This window comes from Sciurus carolinensis, chromosome X, assembly GCF_902686445.1.
Source record: "Sciurus carolinensis chromosome X, mSciCar1.2, whole genome shotgun sequence".
Lineage (NCBI taxonomy): Eukaryota > Metazoa > Chordata > Mammalia > Rodentia > Sciuridae > Sciurus > Sciurus carolinensis.
In genome coordinates, this window is record NC_062232.1 from 131107579 (window position 1) to 131119997 (window position 12419).

Genomic DNA, 12419 nt, shown 5'->3' on the forward strand with positions numbered 1-12419 from the left:
CCCTGTTTCAAAATAAAATAAGAAAGACTAGGAGTGTAGTAGAGGTACAGTGCCTGACTGGAATGCGTAAGGCCCTAGGTTCAATCCTGAATGCTGCAAAAATGTATATATGGAGTACCATGTGATGTTTTGGTACATGTATACATCATATATATAAAGTTTAAATCAGTTTGAACATATTTGACTCCTCAAACAGGTATCATTTCCTCATGGTGAAAATATTCAATATCCTTCCTTCATTTTGCAGCAGACAGTGCATAACTATTCTTCTAGTTTTTTTTGGATGGTCCATTATTGTTATCTCTAGTCACCCCACAGTGCAATGGCACACCAGAGCTTCTTGCTCCTATCTAACTGTAACTTAGCACCCATTGATCAACCTCTCCCCATCACCCCACCTCCACTGTCCCCAGCCTCTGGTACCAACATTCTACTCTCAACTTCTATGAGATCAGCTTTTTTATTTATTTATTTATTTATTTATTTATTTATTTATTTATTTATTTTGATACTAAGGATTGAACCCTGAGGTTCTTTATCACTGAGCCATATCCCTAGCCCTTTTAATTTTTTTAATTTTAACACAGGGTCTTTCTAAGTTGCTTAGGGTCTCACTAAGTTGCTGAGGCTGGCTTTGATCCTGCGATCCTTCTGCCTCCGCTGGGATTACAGGCACATGCCACCATGCCCAGCAATAGTTAGAATTCTTAAATGGGTGGTCTAATACCATTTCTTCACCTTCCCCAGTCAAACCCACTGAGGTGTGGTTTCCAGTTCTACCTCTCCAACCATCTCCTCATTGCTGCATCCAACAGATTATTTCTTGGTGCTTCTTTTTCTCCTGTGCATGGCTGAGATCAACTTTTATAGATTCCAAGTATGAGTGAGATCATATGGTACTAATCATTTTGTGCCTTGCTTATTCCACATAATGTAACATCCTCTAGTTCATCCATGTTGTTACAAATAACAGGATTTCATTCTTTTTATGACTGAATACTATCCTATTGAGAATAATTCCCACATTCATCAGTTGGTGCACATTTATGTTGATTTCATATCTTGGCTATTATGAACAGTGCTGCATTAAACATGGGAATTCGTATGTCTTTTCAAAATACTCATTTCATTTCCTTTGGATATGCACCCAGGTGTGGGATCTATGGGAGATGATAGATAGAGAGATTCTGTTTTTCCCATATCCTCTTTAACACTTGCTAACTTTTGATAATAGCCATTCTTAATGAAGTGAGGTGATGTTTCACTGGTTTTGATTTGCATTTCCTGATGATTAATAATGTTGATTATTTTTTCATACACATCTTGGCCATCTATATGTTGTCTTCTATGGGGAAATGTTTATTTAAATCTCTTGTCCACTTAAAAACTGAGTTATTCAGTTTTTGAGTTCCCTAAGCACTTTGAGTATTAACCCGTTGTCAGATGTGTAGTTTTTAAATATTTTCTCCCATTCTTTAGGAAGTCTGTTCACTCTGATTATTGTTTCCTTTGCTACAGAAGCTTTTTAGTTTGATGAAATCCCATTTGTCTATTTTTGCTTTTGTTTCCTATGCCTTTAAGATAATTGTCAAAAAAAATCCTTCCCTATTCTAATGCACTGCTATGTTTCCCCTTTGTTTTCTTCTAGAAGTTTCAATTTCAGGTCTTATATGTAGATCTTTGATCCATTTTGAATCTGTTTTTGTAAGTGATAAAGAGTAGGATTCCAGTTTCATTCTTCTGTAAGTAAATACCCAATTTTCCCAGTACCAGGAATTGAAGACTGACTGTCCTTTCTCAAATGTGTTAGCACCTTTGTTGAAAATTAGTTGGCTGTAGATGTGTAGGGATGTTTCTGGGCACTCACTTCTGTTTCATTGGTTGGTATTTCCACTTTTATGCCAGTATTGTGCTGTTTTGGTTACTTTAGCTTTGTAGTATATTTTGAGTCAAGTATGTATCAAGTGTGATGGTTCTGCTTTCTTTTTGCTCAAGATTGCTTTGACTGTTAGAGGTCTTTTGTGCCTGCATTTGAATTTTAGGATTGTTTCTTCTAGTTCTGTGGAGAATGTAATTAGTATTTTGTTAAGTATTGCATTGACTATAAATTGCTTTGGGATATATGAACATCTTAACAATATTCTTCAAACCATGAATATGATAAGTACTTCCTTTTCTTTATTTATATGTATCCTTCAATTCCTTTTATCAGAATTTTATATTTTTTCATGGTAGATGTTTTTACTTCCTTGCCTGGATTTGTTCCTATGCATTTTATTTTTTGGTAGTTATTATAAATAGGATTCCTTTCGTGCTTTCTTTCTCAGCAATCTGGTTATTGATGTATAAAAATGCTACTGATTTTTGTAAATTGATTTTATCTTCTACAACTTTACTGGAATTTTTTATTGGTTATAATAGTCTTTTAGTGAAGTCTTTAGGTTTTTCTATATTAGAATCATGTCATCTGCAACAGGAATAATTTGACTTCCTTCCTTTCTATTGGTATGCCTCTTCTTTCTTTCTCTTCCCAATTGCTCTGACTGAGATTTCCAGGACTGTGTTGAATATGCGTGGTCAGAGTGAACACCCTGTCTTATTCCAAATACATCATGTAAGTATGATATTGTCTGTGAGTTTCTTATAGTTTTTATTATTGAGGTGTTGCTTCTGCAGTCAGTTTGTTCAGTGTAGATAAAAAATACTTTTTCTCCATCTCCAAAAATAGATATAATTTAGTCCATAATTTTGTTGATGTAAAATATTAAATTAATTTATTGAATTGCATATACTGAACGATCCTTGTATCCTTGAGGCAAATCTAACTTAATCATGATGAATGATCTTTCTGATATGTTGTTGAATTCAGTTTGCTGGTATTTTATTGAGAAATTTTACATCTACTTTTATTTGAGACATCACTCTGTAGTTGTGTAGTTCCCCTCTCCCTCCCTCTCTCTCCCTTTCTGTGTGTGTGTGTGTGTGTGTGTGTGTGTGTGTGTGTGTGTGGTGTTCTTATGTGGTTTTGGTATCAGGATAATACCTCACAGAATGAGTTTGGAAGAATTCCCTCCATTGCAATTTTATGGAACAGAATAGAAGAATTAGTATTAGTTCCTTCTTTAAAGTTTGATAGAACTCAGTAGTGGAACCATCCAGTCCTGGACCTTTCTTTGTTGGGAAACTTTATTATTGATTAATCATCACTACTCACTATTGATCTGTTAGAGTTTTCTATGACTTCATGATTCAAATTTGATAGGTTATATGTATTTAGAAATGTATCTATTTCTTCTAAATTTACTAATTTGTTGGCCTGTAGTTGTAATAGTCTCTAATGCTGTTTTGTATTTCTGCGATGTCATTTGTAATGTCTCCTTTTTCACCTTTAATTTTATTTCCTTGGGTCTTCTCTCTTTTTTGCTTTGTTAGTCTAGCTAAAGTTTTTGTTGATTTTATTTATGTTCTAAAAAACACCTCTTTGTTTCACTGATTTTATTATTGCTTTTTACTTTTAGTTTTTAGTCTCATTTCTTTCTACTTTAATCTTTGTTATTTTTTTCTTCTTTTATTTTTGCCTTACTAGGTCCTTGAGATGCATATAGTCAGGTTATTTGTTTAAAATTTCTACCAGCAAGTTTTGTTTTCATTTGCATTCGTTTCAAGAAATGTTTAAATTTTGCTTTTCTTCAGTTGAACCATTGTTCATTAAGTAGCAAGTTGCTCAGTCTCCATGAATTTGTATAGCTTCTAAAATTTCTTTGTTGTTGATTTCTACTTTTATGCCATCATAGTTAGAGACAATACTTGATATGATTTTTAAAAATGTGTTGGCTTGTTTTGTGAATGTTTATATATATATATATATATATATATGGAGAGAGAGAGAGAGAGAGAGAGAGAGAGAATATCTATACACATCCTCTATAGAGAATTTTCCATGTGCTGAAGAAAAGAACATGTATTCTGCAGCTATTTGTTGAAATGTTCTTTAAATGTCTGTTTAATCCATTTGATACATAGTATATTTCAACTCTGAGGTTTTTTTGTTGATTTTTATCCGGATCATCTGTCCATTGATGAAAGTACAGTATTGAAATCTGACAGTATTTGTATTGTATCCTGTCTCACCCCTAAGGTATAATAGTGTTTGTTTTATAAAATTGGGTGCTCTAGCATTAGGAGCATATACATTTACAATTGTTTTATCTCCTGTTTGAATTGATCCCTTGATTATTATGCAGTAACCTTCTTTATCTCTATTTACAGTATTTTTTATTTAAGAATCTTTTTTTTTATGGTGCTGGGGATTGAACCCAGGGCCTTATGCTTGCAAGGCAAGCACTCTACCAACTGAGCTACATCCTCAGCCATCTTTAAGATTCTTGAGAGGAATTTTAGCATTTACTGATGATGTTTCCTAAATTATTCATTACTAAAGTGGTTGTCAAATGGCAGTATTCTGATTCTATTATTCCTTATGCTAGTTGGTTCTATTCCCAGAAAGAATTTTCCTTTCTTCCCTTTTCCTTTTTCCTCTCTAACTCCCACAGGTGAGAGAAAAGTACAACCCTGATTATCTGAGTTTGGCTTATTTCACTTAACATGATGCTCTCAGATTCCATCTGTTTTCCTGCAAATGACAGAATTTCATTTTTCTTTATGGCTGAATAAAATCCATTCTTTATACATACTACATTTTCTTTACTCATTCATTCATTGATGGACACCTATGCTGGTTCCACAGTTTGGCTACTGTGAATTTTGCTGCTATAAACATAAGCATGCATGTATCACTGTAGTAAGATTACTTTAATTCTTTAAAATAAATGCCAAGGAGTGGTATAGTTGGGTCCTGTGGTGGTTTCTTTCTTATTCTTTTGAGGAATCTCCACAGTGATTTCCATACTACTTATACTAATATACAGTCTCACCAACAGTATAAAAGTGTTCCTTCTCCACATCCCCTCTGGCATTTATTATTGTTTGTAGTCTTTTTTAAAAATTTTTGTCTTTAGTTGTAGATGGACACAACTTTTATTTTATTTATTTATATGTGGTGCTGAGGATGGAACCCAGTGCCTCATGCACATGCAAGGCAAGTGCTCTGCCACTGAGCAACAACCACAGTCCTATCGTTTGTATTCTTTTTTATGTGTGTGTGTGTGTGTGTGTGTATTTTAGCTGTAGATGTGCACAATATTTTTATTTTATTTCTTTATTTTTATGTGGTGCTGAGGATCAAACCCAGGGCCTCACACATGCCAGGAAAGCACTCTACCACTGAGTCACAACTCCAGCCCCATATTGTTTGTATTCTTGACAACTGCCATTCTAACTGCAGTAAGATGAAATCTCAGTATAGCTTTGATTTGTATTTCCCCAATTCTTAATGTCATTAAACATGTTTTCATATATTTGTTGGTCCTTTTATTTCTTCTTTTAAGTGTCTGTTTAGTTCATTGGCCCATTTATTAATTGGATTATTTGTGGGTTTTTTAGTTTTTTATATATTCTGAATATTAATTCTCTGTCCAAAGAGTAGCTAGCAGATTTTCTCTCATAGGTTCTTTCTTTGTCATGCAGATGCTTTTTAATTTGATGCCATCCCATTTATTAACTCTTGACATTTTCTCAATGAAAGTTGTTGCCTGTGCCTATATGCTGGAGTGTTGGCCCTATATTGTCTTCTAGGAGTTGCACAGTTTGTATTCTAATTCCTAGGTGTTTATCAATTTTGAGTTGATTTTTGTGCAGGGTGAGAGATAAGGGTCCAATCTCATTCTTTTACATATGGATAACCACCATTTGTTAAAAAGACTGTCTTTTCTCCAGTGGATGTTTTTGGCACCTTTGTAAGGGGTCAAATGACCATATCTGTGTGGGTTTGTCTCTGTCTTCTGTTCTGTACCATTGATCTATGTGTTTGTTTTTATATCAGCACCATACAGTTTTGTTACTATAGCTCTGTAGTATAATTTGAATTCAGGAATTATTGTGATGCCTCCAGCATTGCTGTTTTAGCTGTGGCTATTCTGGTCTTTTATTCTTACAAGTGAATTTTAGGACCGTTTTTTTTTTTTTTTTTCTAGTAATCTGAAGAATGTCATTGCTATTTTGATAGGCATTGTGTTGAATCTGTATATTACTTTTGGTAGTATGGCCATTTTAACAATATTAATTCTGCCTATCCATGAACATGGGAGATCTTTCTATCTTCTGAGGTCTTCTTCAATTTCTTTCTTCAGTGTTCTATAGGTTTCATTGTAGAGGTCTTATACATCCTTGGTTAGATTTATTCCTAGATTTTTTTTGAGGCTATTGTGATTGTGATGGTTTTCCTAATTCCTCAGCAGATTCTTTGTTGGTATATGAAAGCTATTGATTTTTGTACGTTGATTTTGTAACATGCTACTTTGCTGAATTTGTTTGTTAGCTCTAGCAACCTTCAAGTGGAGCTTTTTGGATTTCCTAGGTATAGAATCATATCATCTATAAAGAGTAAAAATTTGACTTCTTCCTTATCTATTTTCATCCCTTTTGTTTCCTTCTCTTGCCTAATTGCTCTGACTAGAATTTCTAGCACTACATTAAATAGGAATGGTGAGAGTGGAAATCCTTGTCTTATCCCAGATTTTGAAGGAAATGTTTTCAGTTTTTCCCTATTTACTGTGAGGTTGCCTTTGGGTTTTTTGTAAATAGCCTTTTTGTTGAGATAAATTCCATCTCCACTTTGTCTAAGGTTTTTATTATAAATGGATGCTGATTTTTTTTTTTTTTTTTTTTTTTTTTTTTTTTTTTTTGCGGTACTGGGGATCGAACTCAGGGCCTTGTGCTTGCGAGGCAAGCACTCTACCAGCTGAGCTATCTCCCCAGCCCTGAATTTTTTAAAATATGTTTTGTAGTTGTAGATGGACAGCATACCTTTATTTATTTTTTGTTTATTTTTATGCAGTGCTAAGGATCCAATCCAGTGCTAGGCAATTGCTCTGCACCTAAGCTTCAGTCCCAGCTCTGGGTGATGAATTTTGTCAGAGATTTTCTCTGCGTATGTTTAGATGACCAAGTAATTTTTGTCCTTAATTCTGTTTATGTAACTAATTGCACTTATTGATTTGATTATGTTAAACCATGCTTGCATCCCTGGAATAAAACCAGTTTGGTCATTAAGCAAAATCTTCTAGCTTCAGATGATTTCTATTTTTATACAATCTTCTTAATATGTTATTGAATATGATTTGCTAGTATTTTATTAAGGATTTTTGCATCTAACTTTATTAGGGATATTTCTATTGATTTTCCATTCTCTATTCCTTTCATCTCTAATCTTTACTATTCTTTCTGCTTGCTTTAGGTTTATTTTGTTCTTTGTCTACTTACTTGAGGTGTAAAATTAGGTTGTTGATTTGAGATTTTTTTTAATGTACATGTTCATGGTTATAAAAGTAATATAATTTGCTCTTAGCACTGCTTGTTCTTCATCCCATAAGGCTTACTATGTTGCCTTTTTTTGTTTTTATTTGTCTCATGGTTTCTTCATATGACTTTTCCCTTTAACACATTGGTTGTTTAAGAGTATGTTGTTTAATTTACACCTCTGTGGATTTTCTAGTTTTCCTCCAACTATTCATTTCTCATTTCTTAGACTGTGGTTAGAAAAGATACTTTGTATAATTTCAGTGTTAAAATTTGTTAATACTTGCTTTGTGGTCTCCCATGTACTCTCTCCCAAAGAGAGTCCCATGTACACTTGAGAAGAATATGTATTCTTTTGTTGTTCATTGGCATGTTCTGTATAGTTCATTAAGTTCAGTTGATGTATAGTATTGTTAGAGTCCTCTACTTTCTTATTTACCTTCTGTCTTATTGTATTATCCATTTTTTCAATTGTAAACAAATGGGATACATGTTGTTTCTCTGTTTGTACATGGAGTAAAGGCATACCATTTGTGTAATCGTAAATTTACATAGGGTAATGGTGTTTGATTCATTCTGTTATTTTTCCCTTCCCACCCACCCCTCCCACCCCTCTTTTCCCTCTTTTCCCTCTATACAGTCCTTCCTTCCTCCATTCGTGCCACCCTCCCTAACCTAACCCTAACCCTAACACTAACCCCTCCCACCCCCCATTATGTGTCATCATCCGCTTATCAGTGAGACCATTCATCCTTCAGTTTTTTGAGATTGGCTTATCTCACTTAGCATGATATTCTCCAGTTTCATCCATTTGCCTGCAAATGCCATAATTTTATCATTCTTTATGGCAGAGTAATATTCCATTGTATATATATACCACAGTTTCTTTAGCCATTCATCAATTGAAGGACATCTAGGTTGGTTCCACAATCTAGCTATGGTGAATTGAGCAGCTATGAACATTGATGTGGCTGTATCTCTGTAGTATGCTGATTTTAAGTCCTTTGGGTATAGGCCAAGGAGTGGGATAGCTGGGTCAAATGGTGGTTCCATTCCAAGCTTTCTGAGGAATCTCCATACTGCTTTCCAGAGTGGCTGCACTAATTTGCAACCCCACCAGCAATGTATGAGTGTACCTTTTTCCCCACATCCTATCCAACCCCTATTGTTGCTTGTATTCTTGGTAATCGCCATTCTAATTGGGGTGAGATGGAATCTTAGGGTAGTATTATCCATTTTTTAAATTTGGGTATTGAGTCTCTTGCTATTATGTTGCTAATTCTTCCATCAATTGTGTCAAAATTTACTTCTTTATATTTAGGAGCTCTAATGTTTGGTATATAAATATCTATAATTATTAAATAAACTAGATATTAGACTAAATAATATTTTCCAGAGGGGTGTGCCCTTTCTTGTATCATGCAGCTAAGATGGGAGGTTTATCATTCATTCAATCAGAGATTGTCTGGGTCACAACTGTGTTGCTACTTTAGTTATTTTCTGGTTTACTTTGGTTTCCTGGGATACAAGCACAGAGTAAGTTCTGCCCTATGATTATTCCATTTTCCACCTCCTAGCAGGAATTTTAGAGCTTAAAAAACATACAATAATGAAGTTCTGTCTTTCTGCTTTTTAGCACAAATGCCAACTTTCTAGGATTCCACATTCTTAGCAAGTCCTGTTGGTTAAAGTGGACAGAATGGGGAATTAAATGTGTTTAGGGCTTCTGCAGATGTCAGTCTGTCACATATATCCACATGATTTTTAAAATTCCCACTGGTTTCTCCTTACCCCAGCAAAATTCATCTACTATGGCAAGGCCTTTCCTGTAGCTTTCTTTGCCCCTAGACAAGACAGATGCTCTCAGGGAGAAGTATCACTACTGATGTCTACTCATCTATTTATTGTCCATCCCTAGATCATGGTTCATTTAAACCTACCATTGTACCCACAGTACTCTTGCATTGTATATATTCTGCTATTTTCTTGTTATGGTAAGAGAGAATTTTTTGGTGACCTTCTCTAGCTAATTGGTAGTAGAATTACCGATGACTTAAGTTCAATTAGGAATTGGGATGATTCAGAGTTGGAATTCCAATCTCTGTTCAGTCTTGTGGGTTTTAACTGCTAGTATATATAATGTTAATTCCCAACCCAATGTCTGGGTATAGTTTACTGGAGCCACTCTACCTTTGATTGGCCCTAAACTACAATTTTGTTACTGAAGACCATTTGTCCTTTTGAAAACTCTCTTGAACTTCTTATCCTTTAAATTTCCTCCTCTGGAATCGGAAAATGCCTTTTCAGGAAAAATGTCCTAAACTGTGAGGTACATAGCTCTGGATTTTCCTGCTTTTCCAGTTATTGGCCCTATAATTATTCATTGCATTGGTAGTTTTCCAGTGATTTATAATAAATGCTGTTTTATTTGGTCCAGGTATTTTTATTTGCTCTTAATAGGAGTATTGATATTACCTATCCTAGTTCATTAACAGAGGCAGATCTCTACCTTCCTTGGTCCTTGTATTATAGTATCAAGTAAACTAACAGAAACTCTAGAAGTTTCCTCTAGCAGTTTATTAAGATGTATATCCAAAGCCAGTAGATTCCTGGAACCATTTCTGTTCATGCTCTTGACAAACTCAAAGGGAAACCTCATTAAGCCAATGAGTACCTGTGGACTAACTTCTTCAATATTGCTGGAACCATCAACAATAATAGTCATTGTGTATTGTTCCAAAGGGCCTTCTTCAAACCACCTAGCAGAGCTGGATACAGTGGTGCATGTCTGTAATCCCAGCAGCTCTGGAGGATGAGTCAGGAAGATCACAAGTTCAAAGCCAGCCTCAGTAACTTAGCAAGGCCCTAAGCAACTCAGTGAGACCCTGTGTCTAAATAAAATATAAAAAAAGGGCTGGGGATGTGATTCAGTAGTAAAGCACCCCTAAGTTCAATCCCTGGTACTAAAACAAAAAACATATAGCAGATATGGTATTTTCTTTCATGATTTTTCCCTGACTACTTGGTTATGGAGAGGGGAAGGAAGGTTGTAATTCCTCATTATTCGTCCTCCATTTAGGTTGTGATATGAGGAAGAGAGAAGAGGAAATTAGATCTTATACTGCTTTATCACCATGTGCCAATGGGTCTCTTTGTAGCAAGTGTCCTCAACCTGGATTCTCCACTGATCCCACTGTTGTGTAGAGTTTAGGTTTATTTAATGTGAAAAGTGTGTAGAGGTGGGTTGGTTGGCCTTACTGACATGCATATCTGGTTCTTCCACTGTAGCATGAAAATGCAAGTTCACGTCAATTTCTTACCTTTTCCCCTAGGGGAGAGTAGGAAATGAGGGCTGCTAATGAATACTGAGTTAGAACAAGTGACCATTTATGTGAATAATCCAATCTACATAATGAATCTGATGGAGTCAATATTTGAAGCATGCCATATCCCAGAGTTTGAATTAAAGCTATAGAGAATTTCTGATTATATCTAAGGATTAAAAACTGACCTGAACTGGATGCCATGCAGGTATGAGAGAATTGAAATTCCAATCCATATTGTACCTCATGTCACCATTGGGAAAGTATGCCTTGAATCAGCAGTGGAGCTGCCCAAGATCCTATGCCAGGAGGAGCAGGATGCGTATAGGAGGATTCACAGGTAGAGCTCCTCTTTGTCCCTCTTTTCTACTTCTTGGGGTCTAGTTCTTTTTATCTTTAGCATGTCAACCCATATGAGTCCCTTGTCTTTCACTTCTCTCTGAGAAAGCTGATGTACTTTGGATCATATAAGGAATAAGATTTTTTTTGGTTATAAAAACAAGATAAATCACAATCTCTTAATATCCCTGTTGTCAAGCACTGGGTCTTGCACACTGAATATGTATTATATCAATGCTTCACTGAGAAGCATTGACTTCAAAATTATCTCATTGAATTATTCTTCAATTTTTAAATAAAACCACATCCCCAAAATTATTTGAAAATTAATAGTAATGGGATCCAGGCATGTTGGTGCACACCTGTAATCCCAGCTGTTTGGAAGGCTGAGACAGAAGGATTGCGAGTTCAAGGCTAACCTGGGCAACTTAGGGAGGCCCCATCTCAAATTTTAAAAAAAGAATACTAGGAACTTAAATCATACATACTCATGCAAACTAGTTAGCAAAGGTCTGATGTTGTTTATTATTTCATTAGAAACCATTTTGTTTTCCCTTAGTGCTACTTTGCTACTAACCTTAGCTATTTTATCCCTTTAGCCTTACACATCTGGACTCAGTAACCAAGATCCATAATGGTTCAGGTAAGATTTGTTTTAGTCAGCCTTTTTGTTGCTGTGATCAAAAGACATGACCAGAACAATTATAGAGGAGTAGAAGTTTAAGGCTTACAGTTTCAGAGGTCTCAGTCCATAGATAGCAGGCTCCATTCCTTGGGGTTCAAGGTGAGGTAAAATATCATGGTGGAAGAGTGTGGTGGAGGGAGGCAGCTCACATGATGATCAGAAAGCAGAGAGAGAGAGAGAGACTCCATTATTTTGGGTATAAATATATACCCAAAAGCCATGACCCCAGTGACCACCTCTTCCAGCCACACCCTACCCACCTAATCTGTGTTTTTCCTATTAAAGTGTTTACCAAGAATCTGTGCAGTCAGATGTCAGCAGTCAGCGGGCCTCTCCTACAGTGGTTGGAGGACAGATTGGAGCAAAACCAACAGCATTTGCAGGAGTTACAACAAGAAAAAGAAGAACTTATGCAAGAACTTTATTCCCTAGAATAAAGCAGGAGACAAAATGGGGTAAAACACATTTTTAAAATTTTGTACTGAACATTATCCAAAAACACACACACAATTCACTTGTAGGCAGACAATGGAACAGCATTTTTTATATTGCAATAGATAAGTTTTATACATAGAGTTAACATAAGATGTCATCCTCACAATTTCACTAGAGTTTATTGAACCTCCTTACTTATAACTGGCTTACAAAGGGTATAT

General features: G+C 35.4%; 1 protein-coding gene across 3 annotated transcripts in view; it reads left to right on the plus strand.

The window, feature by feature from the left end:
* Positions 1–12419, plus strand: part of Brcc3 (BRCA1/BRCA2-containing complex subunit 3) — a 38125-nt gene that overhangs the window by 22711 nt on the left and 2995 nt on the right. For all 3 annotated transcript variants that reach the window (XM_047536671.1, XM_047536672.1, XM_047536673.1), the window contains 3 exons: positions 10948–11079; positions 11678–11721; positions 12049–12218. In XM_047536671.1, the coding sequence (XP_047392627.1) occupies positions 10948–11079; positions 11678–11721; positions 12049–12200 (328 nt within the window). In that variant the 3' untranslated portion in view covers positions 12201–12218. The remainder of the gene's footprint in view (positions 1–10947; positions 11080–11677; positions 11722–12048; positions 12219–12419) is intronic.